Source organism: Betta splendens, chromosome 12 (assembly GCF_900634795.4).
Source record: "Betta splendens chromosome 12, fBetSpl5.4, whole genome shotgun sequence".
NCBI lineage: Eukaryota > Metazoa > Chordata > Actinopteri > Anabantiformes > Osphronemidae > Betta > Betta splendens.
In genome coordinates this window covers 7903249-7925000 of record NC_040892.2, presented here as the reverse complement: position 1 = coordinate 7925000, position 21752 = coordinate 7903249, and the positions used below count along the sequence as shown (strand labels likewise).

Here is a 21752-nt window from a genome sequence, read left to right as displayed (position 1 = left end):
TATAAAACCTATTTCGGGGCACCATTCCCATCGGAGCGCCAGCGAAGTGGAATATTCATTATTCAAATTTTAAGCATTGGAAATCCCAATATGTTACTAAGGCCAGATGAGATGAGATGAAATAGCTTAGCCTTTTGTCCAGGGAACATTGACTAATCGTCTCTCTCCCCAAAATCAATTTCCCAGCCGTAAGCATCAGACACTCCTGATTGTACTGTACTGTTTAGGACCCCCACCACTACCACCTAATACTCCTGCCGGCTGCCCAGAATAACTTATTGATTAGTGATTATGTTACGGGAGGTGTGGGTGGCCGGGGCGGAAGATGGACTGACCTCAGTCATCTCCACACAGCTAAATCCGGCTGCTCTGTTACCAGATCCAGCACATACTGACACTATCGCCAGCTGCCATCAGCCAGCGAAGGCGGCTCCGCGGTGGTGGGGAATGATTAAGAAAGTTTTCTGGAAGCAGAGACGTGAACAGAGCTCGCAGGGGTTCAAGCAAAGCGACACAGCGGGGGCTTTGCGTCCGATGAGACAGTTTGTAAGATGTGGGGCACGGGTGTTTCCAAGCGGGCTCGTTGCTAATTTGACTGGGTTCGGTGGAGGTTGAGCGTGGTGGTGGACTGCTGCAACCCCGGGGTGTTGAGGCCACGAGGGCTCTGATTCTGCGCTGAGCCTGAAAAGTAGCTGTGATCAATACCTGCAGGCCTTTTCCACAGCGCCAGAGGGGTGTGTGTGTGTGCGTGTGTGCGCGTGTGCGTGTTCATGCTGTGTCAGCATTCACTCAGGACTTCATCAAACACCTCTGTACCTCCACTCCATGCATGCAGCACACACACACACATACGAGACGCCCACGTTGGCTGGAGACCCGCTCATTTACACTTTCCCCTTTTCCTCATCACTCCATCCCGCACACACACACACACACACACACACACACACACACACACACACACACACACACACACACACACACACACACACACACACACCCATTCCAGGCCATCCCAACAAGGATGTTAAATACCATTCAAATGTCAGCCTGCCGTATTGATTGGAATAATAATTCTGAAAGCTAGGAGAGATGGCTTGTTGATGCTAAGCAGGCGTGTGACGGCCCGAGCATCCTTCACTGTCACAAAGTTGCCATGTAAGGGCTCCTGGCTCCCCTGGCAGAATGTGGACGGTGGTTTACGTTGGACCACCGAGGCCATATGTTTCTCCCATTAATCACTGTCCCCGCGGACCAGGGCCCGTGCAGCGCGCGAGAGAAAGAGAGAGATCGGGTCGTTTTAAACGCCCTCCGGTCACAGCGTGACGGCGTGCATTGATACCAGGCCAGAGGTCCATCACTGGGCTGGTTTCCTCATCTGCCGCCGCTACTTTGAGCGCAATAAAACTCAGTCACAGCTGACGTCTCTATGCGTTATTATGCGTTATTAACCCTCGCTTCATTTAAAGTACGTAGATTAGATTTATAAGGCCTAAGGATCTTCATCTGTTTGTTTCCTCAGCCTGATTTTGCTTTTAGGGAAGATGTGGAATGTGTGTGGTAAAAAACACTGATTAGGAGCCAACATTCATGTTTATATGGTTATATAACTTTGCAAATCTATTTTTTTAATCAAAAGGTGTGACTGTTAAAACGGTGTGAGCGTGCGTCATATCGGCAGGGACCCTCACCTGGCAGGTACCTCGATGTTGGAAATGGCATAGAAGTACTTGAGCAGGTTGTCCCTCTGGACGTAGGTGCCTCCGAGGGCGGGCCTGAGAAGCCTCAGCCTAAGGTTGGTGAAGGTGAAGAAGTCCCTCAGTCCCTTCATACTCTCCATGCGCGTGTACAGACTGTCCATGTTCTGCAGCCGCGGGCCGGCGAACACGGCGAAGCGCGCCCGCACCTCGAACCTCACGTTCTTGTCGTTCTTGGAGCCCACCCAGCGCGAGTACTGCTCGGTGCAGATGACCCGCGTGATGTTGGCGGGCGACAGGTCGCGGGCGCGCCGTGGCGGCATGTTGAAGGCGTCCAGGCAGTCGTCGGCGTAATACTGGTAAGGCTGCCAGGAGCGCCCGTAGTCCATGGACTTATCCAGGACCATGACGGTGGGCCGGCCGTACTCGAAGGTGATCTGGACGTCGTCCGTGAGCTCCAGGCTCTTGTTCCACGACAGGGTGATGTTGGCCAGCAGGGGCTTCGGGTGGTGCCTCCATGTGACCGTTTGCCAGTAGGTGATGAGGCCGCTGCGCTCGCGGTCCTGCATCAGCTGAGGGGGGTGGGCCAAGTCGGGGTTGGAGGCGTCGCACTCATCGCTGCACAGGTACGGGTTCTCCTGAGGGAGAGATGGCGACAGGGCAGTGAGACAGGAGGCACAGTAGGGCTCGTCAATACATCAGTGAGATTCATCACAGAGTTTCCCACTGGCATCATCATTAATTCTTAACGTTCTTACGATTCTCGGGCCGTTTGCGAAAGCGACCGTTTGCTTCCCGATCTCCGGGTTCGGCTCCTCCCCGAGGCCCCGAAGGACCTCGGGCCTCGGAAGTGAACTTGCCAAACAACAGAGCACGACAGAACGTGTGAAGGTCAAGAGGAGAGTGCATCATCACTATCCTTGCATAGACAGCAGAGTGCGGCTGCGCTTTTAACTCCAGAGAATTGATCCTCCTCCTCCAGCGAGGCCAACGCGGCCTCGCTGCACAGCTCAGAAGTCGACGGGCTGATTCGGGCCGAGCGCTACGGCGGCGCCTCACACCTGGACTAATAAACGCCTTTCTCTCTATTAGGAGCTCTGATCGCGCATCGTCCGGACAAATTCACCCGTCTACGCTAAACGCGACTAATTTTCCTAAGCCGCTCGTGTGACACCGGCATCACCACACACGTTAAATATTTACAAAGACAAATCCCAGAGATCCTCGCAGTCGTCTCTCCTGGTGATTAATTTGCAGAACTCACTTCTAACACTGTTTAGATGGTATCACGCGCGGAACGCTGATCGCGGCCTCAGGATGTTCCAATTAGTTCACCCTTGGATCAGGGCGCAGCGTCGTCTCCAGTAGGCTCGCCTGTGTTGTATTATGTGTTAACTATGGGATGCACCCTCTGGTGCTACCATCCTCTGCTGACTATCGTAGTACTACTCAAACACCCCCCACTGAAGATGTCACTTCCGTCTTTACTACGCTGTTGTTTCAGGAACTGATTGATTAACGCTGTCGTTCTTTCAGCTTCCTCTCCTTCCTCGTCGTGACTGATTACATTTTACGGCTGATATTCTTCGTCTTTTACTTACTGGGAATCCTGGAGCCTTTCTGGATTTTACTGCACGCTGCTTAACAAGCTCTTGATGGAGTGCAGAGTATAAATATCCTCTTTTTATCTTTCCACCACCTCTTCCTGTTCTCCTCCCCCATTTCTTCTTCGTTTTGTTTATCCTATTATTTAGCTGTTAGTGTTATTCTATGTGCTGTATAGATTCACAACAATAACTACAAAAAATAATAGAACAAATTAACCACCACTAAAAGGTTAAATACTCATTATTTTCTTAATCAAAGCACCAAAACGTGCACTTGACAAACACTTTAAATTTTTTTGCTGTTATGTAAATAACAATATTACAGTTTTTGTAGTCTAACTGTAAGTTGTGAGGATATTCTTCACCTACTAAAGTTGTGATGAATGTGAAATTCAACAACAATCCATTTTTTTTTATTTTTAATGTGAATTCCTAAAAAAACTGAAATAGAAACCGGAGCAGGAAACGAATGCTGCTGCTGGAAAATTCACAGGGATGAAAGAAAAGTGACTGTAAGCAGCATCAGTGCCAGCTTCATTCTGGTTGTTTGCCCCCTTTGGTGAAGAAATAGAATTTAATGCTGACCGTGACCCCCGGCTGTTTTAGACTCCAGTTTTAGCCCCGTCCAACACGACATTAGCTCTGTTCTGCGTGATGTTCATATTACTCATCATGCCGACATTTCTCTATTTAAAAACACACAGGTGTGCATTGAACTGAAACTTGGAGGCATCAGGTGAAACGTTTAATGCAGAGTAATTACTCCGATTGGACCGAACCTGCCACATTCCTGCCTACGTGCTGCACTAATCAAACCGTAGCTCTGACTAAGAGGCCGTCCGGCTGCAGCTCCTGTAACATCAGCGACACCAGGGCATCGTGACGAGTTCTAATCAAAACCAAACACTCGCCCTTGATTTAAAAGTTGGCTGTTAGTCGTTCTGTCTTTGATGGAGACAAGCACAGACCGACATGTGTCTGCAAACAAGCCGCTGAATCACTTTAAACAGCCTCTCCTCTCTGTGATGTAAGCGCTAACGTGAAAGCAGCACTGCATCACAGCGATGCTCGGCGCGGGCGCAGATCATGTGTCGCCGCTTCGCTGCAGACGCTCCCTTTTTCACGTCCGTCGCCCACAGGACTCTCCAATAAACTGGCTGGGCTGCGCCGAGGGGGGAAGTGAGCAGTCACTCAGACCCACTCTAGCGCTCTAATAACAAAAGCAAAAGTTACAATCCTGTGAGCCTGGGATTATAAATCATCTGATTTATGGTGACAACGCAGAACGGGGGGGAAAACTCCCAACATAAGCAAACGCTGAGCCGGTGCTGAGGGAAGCTGTACGGCACCAGACACTGGACGGGACCATAATGCATGTGAAGACACGGCGCTGGAACTACAGTGTTCATAGCACAAATCCTGCACATAATCAGTCCTCTGCCCTCACTGCGACAATGTACAGTAACAGTAGCAGCGTTGTTCTGGATCTGATAACCCAATTATCCCCCATGCACTGCCTCAGACACAGATCGCTGTCAGCGCAAACACATTTAGGATGATAATCCACAATACCCATAAACAACTGGAACGAGGGGAGATAATTAGAAGTAGATGAAGCGGCTGCAGTAAAAGTCGCTGGCTCTGCTTCTGCTCCGTCGTGGCCTCGCTGCTGCTGCTGCTGCTGCTGCTGCAGCGTCCGGTGACCTTAGTGCAAACACATGTTTACTGTACACGCACGGGGGCTGGATTAGTGGGCTGTCACACCATCAGCACTGTCCCAGATACGCTACAAACGCCATTTAGAGAGAGAGAGAGAGAGAGAGAGAGAGAGCAGCCAAAAAGATCAATACAGCAGTTTCTACGTCTTAATGTCCCGCGTGTCGTGGGTCTGCTCCCACCTCTGGGGGACTTTTTAGATTAGCTACAGTAGAGGTGATATTGTCCAGTAATATAAGCTGGGTGATCTTTATCCCTACAGACTTACATGCGAGGTTATGTGTAAGCCCTTTGTGTGTCTTGTCCTCCTTACACCAAGTCCAGGATATCTAAGCCAGGAAACACACACCCACAGATCACGGCACTCTCTCTTTCTGTCTCACACACACGCACGCACGCACGCACGCACGCACGCACGCACGCACACACACACACACACACACACACACACACACACACACACACACACACACACACACACACACACACACACACAGATCCCGGCCAACTGCTGTGGCAGGTGGCCCGCACTGCTAAGCCCCTCCAGCAATTACCCTCGCCGGGATCCTGTCTCCACGACAACAGCCGCCATGATGCCCCTGCGACGGGCGAGCGAGCGCCTCGCTTTTCCCACACGCGGGCTACCAACGCCACTCTGAACTATTATTAATAACTCCGGGAAAGTTGGCCCGGTGCTGCAGAGTTTACAACCGTGACGACGTGGCGGCGGACGCGCGCCGGCTGTGTGACCTCCTGGAGAAAGCGAGGAGAGAGCGAGCTGCCGTTGCGTGTTCACAGAGATAAAGCATGACCAACGCTGGGGCCGTCTCTCCCTTCACTTTTACGAGCGGCACCGTCCACCCAAAGCATTTCCAATCGCCGCCCAGGCTTCGGCCTCCTCTTTATTTCCTCCTCTAGTCACAGAAGTTTCTGAGTTATATCGGTAGCAAGGGGAATAAAGTAGGGACACACTCAGAGAATACAATTTATATTGTTTCAGAGAAACATCAAATGAAATGACCCTCCCATTAAAAAGGCCACAGAGGGGAAGACAAAGGGATATTGCTTTTTCACTTATGACGTTAATCTTTCCTATCTATTTTCCAGAGGTGGTGCTGGAGGTTCTTGTTACCCTGAGTGTAGATTGTGTTTGTGTCGCACACACATATGTGCGCGTGTACAGGTTCATATGGGCAAATCCTACATTTGCCTTTTCCCGTTTAATTACCTGAAAGCGGCGATCGTTCGCGTGCTGTTAAACGTCTCGGGAACGAGTGGCGGCTGCGAGGGGAAACGCGTCCTAGGTGTGCGCTGGCGTGGGCGGGTGTTGTTTATGTCTGTGTGCTCGCGGAAGCGAAAGTAAACGAGGAGAGGAGAGAGGAAGGACGGAGGAGAGACGCCACGCTGCTCCACATCGGTGCCGCTCGCATCCCCACACTGGACCGGGACCAGTCTAAAACATGGTTATGGCTGCTTACAGCAGCTAGAGTCCAGAATGTGAATGGGAATGTGAGGGAGGACGCTGCTGAGCTCAATTCAGGTAAAAGCAATTATGTTTTATTGATGCCCGTTATTAAATCTACAGTAAAGAAGTCACAACGAAGGGGAAGTAGAGAAAGGGAGACAGATGTGAAAGGAAGCGATCTGAGCCTCTGAGCCAAGATCGGTCGCCTCCACACTCCACACATCATCACTTGAGTCCCACATTCAGGTGTGTTGCTCTGCTAGTGACTGACAGGGCCTCAAGTCTTCAGCCTCAAGCGCAAATGACAATCAGGCTGTAGAGATCCACTGAAGTCAGTCTGTATAAAGCCGCATTCCCAGACTTGTATATTACATATTTCCTATTTTTCGTGTACATTGTCCCAGTCGTCGTCTGGAGCCACAATGACTTCTTTGTAAATCGGAGTTGTTTCTTTTATTCCAAGAGCTCACTCTTCAGGGACGACAATACGGTTGTACACCCCCCCCCCCCCCGTTCCCGAGCATCCATGGGTCCGGAGCTCCCGACTAGTGAGGCGTCGCTGTCTAATCAGCCAATCCCTCTTAGTATCACCTGCATCAGGGCTTAATCTCACTTATAACTATCCTCCTGTTCTGCCAACACATCTAAACGCGCTGCGATCGCTTTCATCTGCGTCCTATTGGGGAAGCGAGCCACGCCGTTACATCACCGCACCCCCCCCACCTCCTTTGTTCATACAGTAGCTCGCTGTTGCTCCGCCCGACTGTAGCCGTCTGCTGCCTACATTCATTTGGCCTCGCGCTGTCAGTCCCGCTCACGCTGTGTCCACATTCACCTCCAAGGCTCTATTGTTAGCGGCCACCTGGGCTGTTTTTTTTACCCTGGGGGGGGGGTGCATGAGTGCGGATGCCCTTTCAGCGTGGCCTTGGTGGGCCGCTGCCGGGCAGGGATCAGGCCTGGCAGGGCTACAGTGGTCTGAGAGTGTGAAGTATGGCCATAGGCCCAGACTGGGAGCAGTGATCCTCGCTACCAGCTGCCATCTTCCTCCCGTTTCCTGCATGCTCCCCTTCCACTGCTGCGCAGCTCCTCTCCCTTCTCATGTCTATTTTTAGAGCTGGCTGATTTCTACCTTCTAAAACGGGCAAACGTGTTATAGAACAGGAAGGTGTGTTTATTTATTTATTTCATTTTTTTTTTTGTTTTGTTCTTAGACATACTACTGTGAGCTGCTGGCCGACGCGTGCACGCTTCGCCGTTAACACACACACACACACACACACACACACACACACACACACACACACACACACACACACACACACACACACACACACACACATGCGCGGTGCATTCCTGTACACACGCGTGCATCCCATTTGCGTTGGGCTGCTTTCTGTTCTCAGCCCAGAGGGAAACGGTTGATTGAACGTTTTGGTAAAAAAAAAAAAAAAAAAAGGTGAAATAACAAACAGCACGGCGAACGTTTTCATATCGACACAGTGTGTGTTACTGTGGAACTGTGGTCTGATTTCATCTTTCTGCTTAGCTAAGCTTGGATCCTCCTCACCTCTCCCTCATCATTAGCTATCCCCCCCCCCCCAAACCTCCTTACTCCATCACCCTCAACTGCAGGCTAAGACTCCATAGCAGCTATCGTACAGGGGGAAACTACAAAGAAACTACTGAAGCTCCTAACGCAACACTGGTGACAGTAGCATCTTTGTCAAAGTGCTGGAAGCCCGTCATGTTGAAAGAAGCCAACATGCTGGCCTGTTTGGCTGAGGAAAAAGGATGCTGCATTCCCAGGGAACAAGAGAGATAAATAGAGTAGAAGAAATGCATCCCTGTGGAGGCAGAGGGACTAAAAACTACTGTAAACCAACGTGCGCAGGGGAAACTACAGTACGGCTCAACATCACAACCTCAGGAAGTGAATTCTCCTATAGTTTTTAGTGTAGTGGGAGTATGGGGGGAAATGATTTTGCATGTTCCGCAGTGTATCTCAAGTCTTATTAGGGATGAGCAGCTCTGCGCATTGGGCGATGCAGTCTATTTCTTTCCCAGTGCCCTGAGTTTCCCTTGACTTGTGGGATTGCTGAATGAGTGAATGTAAATGTACACCAATTAGATAAGAATCTGGCTTTTTCTGTAAAGCTGCCAAACCCGTGGGCAAGAGGAAGAGGGAATGAAAATGCCTGTCTGAAAATAAATGATCTGTATGCGAATAACCCTCAAGCATCAGAGAGAGAGAGAGAGAGAGAGAGAGAGAGAGAGAGAGAGAGAGAGAGAGAGAGAGAGAGAGAGAGAGAGAGAGAGAGAGAGAGAGAGAGAGAGAGAGAGAGAGAGAGAGAGAGAGAGAGAGAGAGAGAGAGAGACAGAGACAGAGACAGAGACAGAGACAGAGACAGAGACAGAGAGAGACAGAGACAGAGAGAGACAGAGGGAGATGATGTCATGTCCTGGATTCCTGCTGGAATGTGCACAGATGTGTTAATCTGTTATTAGGAAAAAATCACGCGTGAACCTTATTCTTCTGTTAAATGCAAAGTGATGCGTTTTTATATGACAGAGAAAACCCTTAAATGATAGATGGAAGCCGTTCAAACACTGATCTAGCTGGAGAGTTAAATCCACTATTCTTTCTCATTATGTAGGAATTTGAGTTTGACATCCGTCTCGTCTTGAGTAAACGTTGGTCTCGCGGCTCGTCCAAATCCCCAGCTGACGCGCGCCGGGTGGCGCTTCAATCCCCACGGCCACGCAGGACCCAAGGAGAACTAACTTCTCAACACAAAGTCCCCATCGGAGGCAGAAGTGCTGACTAAGGCCGTGCTCCCTCCTGTCCCGCCCTGCAGTCCTCTGCTTCGTCTGGAGGCCCTGGATCCTTGCTGTGGACCAACGCCGGCCAACCCTCGTAAGGGAGCCCATTAGGGAGCCCATCAATATTTCATCATTGCTCACTCAGAAACATAGTTATAGAAGTTTCCAGGCTGGGACCATTAGGGGGCAGACGTCAATATGTTATGGCAGCGAGCATCCCTCTTCATTTCCCCCCCCCCTGTCTCTTGCCTCAGTCCATCTCCCCTCTCAAGTCATCGGAGAGGCTTTCTGGAGACGACAGTGGTTTCCGCTATGTCTACATTAAACAAATCATTAACCATTAGGTATCCAAGGAACGCAGCATCCCTTCCTGTGCTCGTCAAATGACTGTTATTAGTCCTGGTGAGAGGGCGGGAGGGCGGCTCGGGGCGAAGGGCTGTTTGTAAAATTTGTCTAAAGGTCACGCATGTCCCTTTCGCCCAGAATACAAACACCCAATTAACAGCATGCCATGGTTGTATAATTTGATGTAGACGCTCTAGAAACACTCTTTGTGCGATTTTGACTCATGGCTGTGGTGACGGGTCTAGCGCCCTCGCTAGTGGCCAGCTCAGTGAGCGGACGCGGCAATCATCGGGACAAACTTGTCTCACACACACAGTGACTCAAATCCTATGATGCAAGTGTAAAACTTTCCTCTGAGCCGGCAGAGGGGACGCTTAATTGCCGTCTTTTTAGCATTATAATGATTTTATAACCCTTATTTCAAATTATTACACCTACATTAGCCGGGGATGGGAACTAGCCCACAGGCTAAAGAGTGTTAAATATTGCTGTAGAAGACATTTTAATGAGTTTTCCTCCAGCTCACTCTTCGGTGTCCTTGGAACTAAAGAGGGCCCTCTGTCTGCATTTTACCAGAGGAAATGTGAGGTCCCCTGGAAGCCTGAAACGAGCCAGATCTCAGGCTGCCAAGTCCACAATAATGTAAACACCACCTCTGGACCTCTATGGAGAAGGTGGAGCAATGCCAAGTCATAACACTTAGGTCATGCTTTTTAGATGGGAGTCCTGCCCTGGCCTTAATTATGCATATCATTACCTTTAATATAATTGTGATTTTGTTGATGCACGTTCCATTTTGGAAACTTTTAAACGCCTGTTTGCATCAGTGCACGTGCAGTTAAACTGCAAAGCCGCCCCATTCCTGCACTCGCTGGTGAAAAAGTAAAGGGTGTAAGCTGCAGTGCAACTGTCAACGAACTCACCAAAGTGCAGAACCTCTCGGGCGGATTTCCACACGTGATTCCGGGCGGATCCACCTTGATGCGCATGTAGTCCCGCATGGACGCGGGCTTCGGCTGGCACGCGTAATGCTCCCACACCGAGCCCTCGTCCGTGCTCACCAGGGACTTGCACAGTTCGTACTGGCCCAGGGTGGAGGCCAAGCAGTGCAGCAGCAGCAGCAGCGGCGGCAGCAGCGCGTCCTGGAGGAGCATGGCAGGCTGGGGTGGTGTGTGGAGCGGGGTCCGGCGCAGGGTGAGGGGGCCACGGGGCTCAGAGGGCAGGTGAGGCGCATGGAGCGGCGATCATACGGAAATAGCGGCCATTCCTACCACCGCACCTCTGTACCGCATACAGGTGAATTCTTATTACTCGCCTCCGCATTTATAAATTCCCCAAATGACAGGAGAAAGGTAGTCGACGACTTTCAGAGTCTTTTCTCAAACATCGACGGCCCCCACAGCGCCGAGAGAGCGAGGCGGTGTTGTTTTGACGGCTGACTTTCTGAAGACGGGCGGATGGAGAGGAGGATAATGTTACAGAGATTGATCTTGGCATACACTTCAACCATAGTGTTTCGGGGAGATTGGTGGGAGATGTCAATGCGGATCCATGTCTCAGAAAGCGGTGTCCTGCGGGGAAACGGAGGCGCTGGTCAAGCGGGATGGGGAAGTTGCTGCGTCTTCAGGTACATCCATTAGATGCTTCAGCGCCGCGGAGCTCCTGTGATCGTCCTGGGGCAAAGTGAGGACAGGCACGATGAACAACAACTCATCAGAGAACGCACCTCACTTATTATTTACATGACGGCATTTCTCCTCAGCGAAAATGTCGGACACGTTCAATAAAAGCGCACGTGGTTAGAGTGTATATGTGGGAAAGTTTACGTGAAAGCCGTCTACAGACCACGTATTTAGAGAACAGTACGTGACAGTAAGTAATATAAAAATGTGACACCTGAGGTGCCTTTGGCGGCTTGTAATGCGCGGGGCTGCGCGTTGTGAGCCCCGTCGAGCGCCGCGCCGTACGGGGGACCCCGTGCGTAAAAACACGTGCTGCTGCCGGGTGCCGCCTCTTCTTTCAGGATTTCTAATTGCTCCTGCAGCTCTGCGTTGCTGGGAATGGATGCTACATGGGTTCCTAATAACTCCGCCGCAAGAAATATTTTAGCACTCTAAAGGGGAATATATATACTAAAATATGGCGCAAAACGTGTGAAAAGCACCCCAGTTCAACTTCAAAGAATGTTTTTTTAAATCGAGTGCATTTTCTTCTTCGCTGAATATTAATCGTCTTACTTCAGCGGCTCTCATCCATAAAGTATTACGCGTAAAGCACAACAATCCGCAGTGGAACTACTTGGATTTAATTATAACTTGTTTTTAAACTGAACACACGGTATTTTTCGCAGCGTGGACGGACTGATCGTAATCCGACTGTCACCCGACGCTGACAGAATCCGGGTCCTCGCGCGCCCCATCCCGCACAGCCCCGTGGACTTAGTTCGGCTGTCACCTGAAGTCGCCGGAGCTACCTACACACTGACAGCGCCGTAGGGGTGTGTCACTATCCAGTGCATCCCACCGAACGGCACCGCTGCCACGGTCTCATCTGTGCTGCGCGGTCACAAACGGATGCGTCTGTCTAAAACCAGCGCACGCGAATGCGAGACCCTCTCCGTCCCGTTGTCTCCGCGGCTTCTGGCCGCAGACCTCGGCAGCTTCCACGCAGCGCATCGCGTTGCCAGGTTGTTCCGTCGCGTCGGATAACGCACTTACTTCTCCCGTGCATCCGTGAGGCGGGTCAGCACTTTCCGCGCGGACGTCCCCCCCCCCGCTCTTTGCCCCGTAAGATCCTCCCGATCGTCCGCTGCGCTCGGTCCCCGCCGCGGTCCCCGCCGCACTCCGGCTCGCTGTTTGTTTTTACCTTCGCGGGATACTTTTTTTTTCTACCACAACCGTGGACGTCTGCGGTCGGTGTCCTAGATGTGGTGAACGGCCGCAAAAAGAAGAAGGACTGAAATCCGGCGGCGAGGAGTATCAAAAGTATAAAATATTGACTTTGAGGAAAGGCTCGTGCCCGCCCTTGTCCCCCTCTCCTCCTCCTCTGCCCACTTTACAAGCTCGGGTCTACCCGGGATGCTCAAGGGCAGAAAGAGAGACGGAAAAAAAGGCTTTATGGAAAATATCACCCTCCCTCCTTCTCCTCCTCCCTCCCCTCTTTCTCATTCCCTCCCTATCTCTCTCTCTCCCTCTCTCTCTCTCCCTCTCAGTTAATGCCCAGGCTAAATCCTTTTACCATCACTTTCAATCACTATCTGAGCTTATATCTGCTCCAGCCCTGCTGTCTGAACCGGGGAAGTGCAACTTCCCCCTCACTGCTCCTGCTCCAAACTGTTCCCATCAGGTCCGGTCTGCACCTTGCTGGGCTTAAAGGAGCAGCTGGAAAACCGGGGGACTCGGTGTAACCGCACGCTCCTCCTCAATCCGCCCAGATGTGGAAAAAAAGCAGAGAACACGCTGTGTTATTGGACGTCGGTGCATTAGAACTGATATTCCTCTAACTCAGGCTTGAAACACTGGCTTTTTCATGTACTTTGGTATTTTTTCACCTCTATTGCTTTAAATCCCTTCATGGTTATAAAAATACATGGTTTTCTAGCTACTGTATATAAACTCAGTGCTTTCTGTCCAGTTATCTAGAAGATTATTACACAGGAGCATTATTGAACTCAAAGTTTGTATCAGCTGTTTTGCAGGGCAGATGCTGTAATGGTTCCATCCTGCAGCAGGAGTCAAGCAGGGCTTTTAATTTCCTATACAGATGACAACTTGGAAGCAATTTAGGACAGTGCTCTTGGTTTTCACTTGCTTTCTGTGCACGTTGTTAGAGGTTGGTTTAGCAGCCATGTGGTCGCAAGGTCAAAATATCTTTTCATATTTCAAGTCTGAGTTCAAGCATCAGTTTGATGTTTCTTTCTTTTTTTTTTACACGAGATCCTTTTTATGTAAAATTTGAAAAGGTTTTTGTCAAGTTGAACATTTGAACTTGAATGAATGTAACATTTTTTGAGCGAAGCTGACTTTACCTGAAAACCTTTATCAAATGAAAAAAATGTTTGTTTTAGAAAAACATCAGGGTCTAATAGCAGACATTGCTGAGTTGCATTATGTTAAGTATAAGTTCCAGGTTTTCTGAAGGTTGATTTATTTATCGTAACCATTTTAGTTTTCTACACACAGCAAAAAATCTTTGCTTTACTGCCCTCTACTGGTTCCACGTAGACGTGAACTCGATGATAGGTTAATACTTTATGACGTCACTGTTTGGGCGTGGTCACAGGTGCATCAATGCACCTCATCTGGCTTTGCCCATCAGTGGCATCAAGCTTCAGTGACAGCAGCAAATTTGAGCTTCAGATTCTTCAAATTGTGAGAATTCCTTCCTTTCCTTTCGTTTTGAGCCATTTTTCCGGGGCTGGGCTGCGAGAGCAGCAGTCCGAGCAAGGCAAGCTAGTCTTTCCCGTCCCTGGACACTGCTCCCAAGCTGTCCCCTGGCCAGTTTAGAACCAACACAGAGATACTATACAGCACAAAAACACCTAAACTGTGTCCATCAACAAAAGAAGGAAAAAATTAGGTCAGAGACAGAGTTGCTCAGTTTTAAGGAAATTACGAAGCTCTGTGTGGAACATGTCAATGCAGCCAGGAGTGGATCAATAGTTTGTCCTTGCAGGGCCTTCCGCATCTTCTCACATCTTTGCGATGAGCCTTAACTCCTTTCTTACTCTGGGTGTTTGGGAGCAGAAGGGCCCCCCCTTCGCCTCAGCCGTGCGAGCGGGACCCGACTGAAAGACAAATTCTCCCCTCAGGGATCAATAGAGCATCGCAAATACGGCATTCGCTGCTATAAAAGGCTCTTGATATAAAATAACACGGGCCCTTAATCGACGCCGGACTACAACAGAGAGGGAGGGAGAGCGAGAGAGAAAAGGGCCGGCTCAATTTGTCAAACACCCTCAGAGTCAAAGATGAAACAAACCACGTGGCATTTTCAGAGGGTGAGAAAAACTATGTTTCACCTTCAGTATCGGACTTCTAAAGGTTTTCATGTTTTGCTGGCTGGAATTTTAGAGCTTGTACAACGGACTCTCCTGCTTTTTTCCTCTTGGTCTTGTTTGGTGGAAGGGATTCAAAGGAGAGCTTCATCACTGATTCACCAGTGGTCTGAGGGTGTCAGAACGCGGTATTATCGCTTGGGGCGGGTGGAGATTCTACATCACGTCGGCTCTCAACGGAGCCATGATCATATTTAACCAACCACCATTCGTCTCTGCAGGACTTTACACTTTACTAAACCCACTTGAATGTGCATCAGTTAGCTGGTAGAAATGTCAAACCTCAACATGATGAATGAGTGATATTGTATTTTGGAATCCAATTATTTCTACCTAAATAAGAGCATCAATAACAATAGAACGGCCTGTCCTGGCTAATAGACGCTGCACCGGAGCGTCATTGTGACCGCGTGAGGTTTGGACGCCGCGTTTTGGAAGGAATGCTTAATTCTGACTTGGCTGCATGTGCGAATTATGTAATGTGTGTGGTGTGGTTGGGAGTGGATGCAGAAGCCTGCGCGGTGAATCACTCGGCTCCCCAGGGAGACATCACCGCGGCGGAGGTGGCGAGAGGCTCCGCCGGCCTCCGTGGTCGTTCCTCCGTACGCCGCTTCCCCTCCCTGTCGCTCCCCACGCTCACATTCTGGCAAAGGGTGGAGCTGCCAGATAGCCTCGCTGGCAGACCTTGATAAAAAAACATATACCCTTCATCCCGGCGGCCTGCCGGGTTTGGACGAGGTTCACGGCCAGACCTCATCTCCACCTCTCGCGCTCTCTCATTCACTCATTCGCTCACTCGTTCACTCAACACTAACCGGACATGTGAAACGGACCAGATGGTTGAGCTGTAATCAGTTTTCACTGTTGATGTAAAACGCTAGTGGAGCGTGCGGCCACTCCGACCAGTTTGCAGCTACGCAGCCTCAAAGCATCAAACATCTGCATTAAGTCCTCTCAAACAGCTGTTCTGGCCTTGATGCGTCGCTGATCCGCTCATCTGATTCTAGCGTACTGTACATACAGCACGCATAAAAAGGTTTTAATGAAGCCTTCAAGTTAGAAAAATGTAAATAATATAACACATTCATTGTCGTGGTGGGAGAGAGAGCGTGTCTCCAGCTCGTCTCCATAACCATTAGGCAACCAGTCCACTCTGTAACACCCTCGAGTTTCCTGTGATTAGTGGTCGCCTTGCATTAGGGGTAATGGTTCTGACCGGGCAGCATAGTGCACGGACCATAATAGAGCCCGTCTGAACTGCGAGCGTGACGACGCCTGGGGAGCGCTGATCCATTACGCCGAGCACTTGTCCCGCTTCGGCCAAACACGCTCACCTGTCTGTCACAGACGTGACATGAGGGGGGTGGGGGGGGGGGTGCAGTCGGCTCTTCGCACCTACGGGCGCCTCAGAGCCTGCCATTAATCTAACTTCATGTCTTTGGGCCGCGAGGAGCCGGACGGAGCCCGCACAGAGAGCGACCCGCTAGGTGTTGGTGGCGCTGCTAGCCTCCTCCGCGCTGGTATTTTGTTTTCATAGTTTTATTCAAGTGGGTTTAAGCATTCACTTCTTCAGTGTGTTTTTGAACTGGATTCACTTTCTAAGTCGACCTTTTCCGCCACCATTGACCTTTAAGCCACAGATCAGGGAACCACTGTCACATGTGCATGTACATACGACGTTAAATTAAGCAAGCAGATGGGTCCTCCGTACAATAGACACACACACACTAACACGCCCATTGTGGTCTCCTAGCAACTCCTAGTTAGTGGTCCTACCATGGGAGCCATGCTCTTTTCACTTTCATCAGGTGTTTGGCCACTGGGGACTCCAGAAATAACCTTGGAGTAACCCTGAAACTCCTTCACGTTTCACCTCATCCCTACAAGCACGTCGAGCCACCGGCCCCAAAACTTGACTCCTCATTTTATTTCTACCCCTTTGCCTTTTGTTTTTCAGGTTGACTCCTGATGGGAGGATGTGGCTGTTATAAAAAAAAAAAAGTGCGAAGTGTAACGAGCAGGAGCAACATCTGCAGGCCCGTCCTCCTACATCACACATCAGTCACTTCCTAAGGACTGATGACAAGCCGCCGACTCTGAGGTTTAACAGCATGTGCGGAGGGCCCAGTCGGCGTTCGGTCCCACACTGGGCGATCAGCAGAAACACTAATCTGCTGCGGTGTGTGTGTTTACAGGCGAGCGGGACGAGCAGGCGAAGGAGCCGTGTTCATTCTGAGTCTGTGCGTGCAGCGGGCGGTTTGGACCTATGTCTGCGAGTCTGCGGGGTTGTGTTTTTTTTTTTTAACCTTTTTGCTTGTGCGGCTGTTGCCGGGCCCCGTGTGATGCAGTGATCGATGCGAGCCTCTGGAGGTGCCTTTCACGCACGCGTCTGTGCGCACGGCGACGCTGCAGAAGTGTCTGTCGCCAGTGAAGGTTACGGTAACAAACCAAACCTCTCTTACCCGGACGATTGATCAATTAGTCAATCGCTTCCTCCCTCGTCCACAGTGAAGTCATCGCCAGCTTTCTGAGGTGTCATTCAAAAAAAAAAAAGAACCTAGAAGTGTCTGTACCATCATGGACTCCAGAGCATATGAACACGGTGATTTGCTCATTTTCTTGTCTGGACTTCGAATAATTTCCCTTTGCGTAAGACTGATACTTGGTTAGTGCTTCACTGCAGCGCGTCTCGGTTTCATACTGCATCTACATAGAGTAAAGTACGCTCTGGGCACATGTTGTTATACAGTAGTTTACTTTTTTGCAGCGCTGTACAAGAGCAATTATGCACGCACAGGAAATCTGCATAGCAGGCACGAACGAGTCAAGACGACCAACGGAAAGTCTCTGATGCCACTGTCAATTAGATTTTATAATGAGATATAGTTTTGACGCTTCGACGCCATCTGCAACTTTTTTTTTTCTACAGTACCAGGGATTAACTTTTTCATTTCCTTTGTGTGAAGCGTGGGATTAGGGAACGGGCGTGGCTTTTTGATCACGTACAGGGCCTCACTTTCCCTCTTGCAGTTGTAATAAACCTATCGAAACTATAAAACTATCTTCATTTTTTAATCTACGGACAGTTTAGGTGTTGCCCTATTAATCACAGGCACATTGAGTTCCTCTAAAGGAAAAGGTGAGTGAAGACAATGTCAAACCCTTCAGTTCGCGATGGAAAATTTGGAGACTAAAGCGGCAAATGCCCAGAGGATGACGGGTCATTTTTGCCCATGTAGAATCAGAGCAGCGGCCTTTTAACGACTCTAAACTCTAAATATGCCGACGCGGTTCATTATTCCTGTGCAACCCCTCTTTCCACATCTCAAAGACTCATAAAAGCTTGACCGCCGCTCGCCAGAAAGGTGAGCTAACAGTCGTTCGGCCTACTCACGCCATTATCCTTCCCTAAATGAGCTGTAGAGGAGAGGGGGAGCTTTATCCCGGCGCTCCGAGGGCAAACAGGGCACAGCCGGTGCCGCGGAGCGTCGCTGACATTGGAGGGATAAATCCAGCAGGATCGATAGCAGCTTTTTGTCTCATTGATTTGCTCACACAACCTCACCCTCGTCGCACCCAGAGGTTCTTCCTCCGCGCTGACCCCGCGCTGTCGCCCGCGGACGCCGCTCATTCATCTGTCTGCAGATAGCGCCTATCCGTTTCGCTGAGTGAAAGCGGCTCTCAGAGGTCCCGCGACGGCCCGTTTTCAAAGGAACCGGGTTGAATTTCGTCTGCTGCCCGTTGTTGGCCAGGACCGGCCGCCGTGGTTTTAATAGTTACCACATCCGAGTTGGACATGAGAGCGTTTTGTTAACTCATCATCCTCCTTGCTCCCTGACAAGCTTCATAATGCTTCCAGTCATTCAATGTCACTTCATTGTTTTTGCTTATGAATTCTGTTTTTCATAAACTAAGACTTCAGGAATTATTATATTATTATATGCAGCCGGAAAACCTTCAAACCAAAATGTTAAGCTGCGGCTGTACTGAAGCAAAATTCCCCCGATTGGTAATAACATTCTTTAAAATACAGTCTGAACGGCTGGGTTGGTTTGACACTTTTATAATTGAGACACTGTCACAAATTATTCCTGTCATTGTGAGTTTTTATGGCTGCTAGTCGGCCAGTGTAACCTTTACTGGAGCTGGGTTTTGTTTCCATCACTCGATCAGCTGCAGTCTTTGTTTATTTCTGTCCTTCCTCAGGGGTAAATAAGACCCCGGTCTGCGAGAGAGGAGCCTGGGTAATGAGACTTGTGTCTTTAGAAGCTCTACATCCAACAGGTCATGGGGTCAGCGTTGGAAATACATGGGAGAAAGATATGAGGCCGCAGGAACCTACTTATATTTCTACAGTGTTTGTGTGTGCGGGTGTGCATCATGTCCAATAACAAATTCAAGAAACAAAATAATCACACACACAAACCACCAAAAACAGAAGCAGCGCGGGGAAACAAATTAACAGGAGCGAAAATGCAAAACAAACTCAAAATGTGGCAAGAATAAAGATCACATTAGCATCAGGATAAAAAGAGTCTTCACAGAAGAAGTGACACAACAATTCTTATTCAGCACATTAACAATATATGCTTATTTTATTAAAAGTAAAAGCAGATATAAAAGTTCAAGGAGAATAGTGATGAAAAGAAAAACAAAACATAATTCCTCAAAATAAGATCATCATGACAACCTTACTGTGACTTGTGACCACCTCTGTTGTCTTGTTATAAGACCTAAAACCTAATAATACAGTCATGTTTGTACAACATATGTTTCTGTGACTCCAAACAAAATGCCTTGACATGACCTGACTTAGAGTTCTAGGATGCAAACTAAAAAAAAGACAATATGTGTGTAAATTAGCATTACACATTGCTAGGCAACGCTGGGTCTGATTTCTGGTTTGACGCTGTGTTTTGTGCAGGACGGACTGTGTCGCGTTTTTGGCCTTTTTGCTTCAAAAGCCTGTGAGGCTCAGTTTGAGGACTGAGCGCCACCAGCAAAGGGCTGCAGAAACCTCTAATTATCAGCAGATCCGGCTCCCACAGTTCTCAGTGCAGTGGGGTTCAGTGTACAGTAGAACTTCAGTGCAGACCAAAGGTTTGCAGGATTTAAAAGCATTTCTTCTCCCGCTTTCTCATGTCTCTCCTATTAGACCCAGACACCACCACAACATTGACTCTTATGCAATTATTTTCTCTGCTCCACCACAACTGGGTGATTTCCTTTATGCTTGTACTGTAGGTCTGCCTTGTTAGCTGTGTTTTCCTGTGCATGAATAAGCGTGTGTGTGTGTGTGTGTGTGTGTGTGTGTGTGTGTGTGTGTGTGTGTGTGTGTCTGGGGGGGTTATACGCATGCAGGATCTGATGAGCCTGAGGCCAGTATAGCAGTATTTTCCCAATTTTCCCACAGCGTGCATCAGTGGGGTGATGGGGCGGAGGTAGCAGGTGCACCCCCTCCTCCCCTCCTGTCCACTCAGAATGGGAATGAAGCAGGCGGCGCGGTGGAGGTCTGGCCAGAGATTAGCCCTCCCCGGTCTGAGTGATCCCAGGTCTGCAGCAAAGGCAGGACGGCTTCTGCTCTGCAGCTCTCCACGTACCCGTTAATGTAAACACAATCAATATGTTTGTTGTGAGACCTGCACGACTAAGAGGGGAGGGTGAAAGCACAGAAGCGTGAGGTCGGACTTCTGCCTCATTCTCACCGTTGCTGTAACTCATCACATGTCCACATCCTTCTTCCTACTGTACTTCCTCAAATACTTGTTTCCTGTCCATGCGGATAGATGATCCTGTTTAAAACAACTAAATTGTCATCTTGGCTGCTGAAAAGTGATGCAATGCAGTAATAGAGGAAGATGCTAATTCCTATCTGATGGAGAAAAATATTAGTGAAGCACATTTTCCATTAATATAGGTCAAAAAGTTTGCTTTCATACAACTTATTTATTCAGCTTCTAGCTTTAATAAATACGATGTCATTCAAAGGATGTGCTTGAAAATAAATTGAGCCAAGATAAGGAACAATAAATTAGCTACAGGTCTGACATCCCTGCTGTGGTTCTCTCCATCTCTTTCATCAGTCTTAAAACCTCTTTACTTTCCCATCTTTTTGACTCGCATGTATTCCTGATAACCTCTCACCCGGTAAAGGCTGAATTCTAATGCGTTTTACTCGTTAAGGGAGACTGCAATTCATATTCGATAAGCAATTCATTGTTGTGTGTCTCCTCACAGGTTCACAGGCCTTTAGCCCAAGAAAACATGCTTTTCAGAGTCAGGAGCATATTTGAACTATTAATTTGGAACAAGCTTAAAGGAACGCTTCACTAATCTCCAATGGGGGTTGACTAAAACATGTCGGGTAGTATTTAAGAATGAAGGGACACTCAGATTCCTCCATATTTTCTATAAAGAGAAATTATCATTTATTTTTCTACATCAATCTGCCAGGGCAGCTGAAGGCGACGTAAAACACGTGATTCTCATCCCCACACGTCATGGGAAGTGGAGGAGAGGAGCGGCGTGCAGGAGGCAGCTGGTGGTGTCTCTGCAGCGCAGGCCGATGAAAACAACTGAAACCCCAATGCTGCAATGAATTTTACCGCTGCCATTTTCTCTTGGATGAAGTTGCAGATTCTACTGCTGACGTAAACATATGTTACAGATCATCAGTTAGGGCTACTTATGGACAGAATAGTGCTAAAAACTAACTTCAGGTACCAATACAAACTGAAAAAAGCTAGGACAGAACAGTCGAATGAGCAAGATATATGTTCGACCTTTTATTGTCTTACTGTAGTATTAGCTTACTTTGCTAATGGGTGTAGCGTAAGTTTATCTTGCTATCATTAGCTTGTGCATAAGCTTTGAGTGGCCGTCAGCAACTGAAATTTTACTTCAATACTGTAGTTCTACTGTATTTTGTAGGTAATATTGGCCGGCCGTGTATCGTCACAGAGGCTTTTGGGGACAACCGTTGGTTTTGCCATCTGCTAACAGCAGATGAAGAGGAGGGTATGTAGAAATCTGTGGCTGCTGAACGA

General features: G+C 48.9%; 1 protein-coding gene across 9 annotated transcripts in view; it reads right to left on the bottom strand.

Moving 5' to 3' along the window:
• Nucleotides 1-12976, bottom strand: part of ntng2b (netrin g2b) — a 40707-nt gene extending 27731 nt beyond the window's left edge. For 2 of the 9 annotated variants that reach the window (XM_055513381.1, XM_055513382.1), the window contains exons 1-3: nt 12516-12975; nt 10574-11323; nt 1692-2335 (exon numbers count right to left, since the gene is read on the bottom strand). In XM_055513381.1, coding sequence (XP_055369356.1) covers nt 1692-2335; nt 10574-10804 — 875 coding nt within the window. In that variant the 5' untranslated portion in view covers nt 10805-11323; nt 12516-12975. The other 7 variants (XM_055513374.1, XM_055513377.1, XM_055513380.1 and 4 more) reach the window with 6 other exon arrangements.
• Between the last annotated feature and the right edge of the window lie 8776 nt (nt 12977-21752).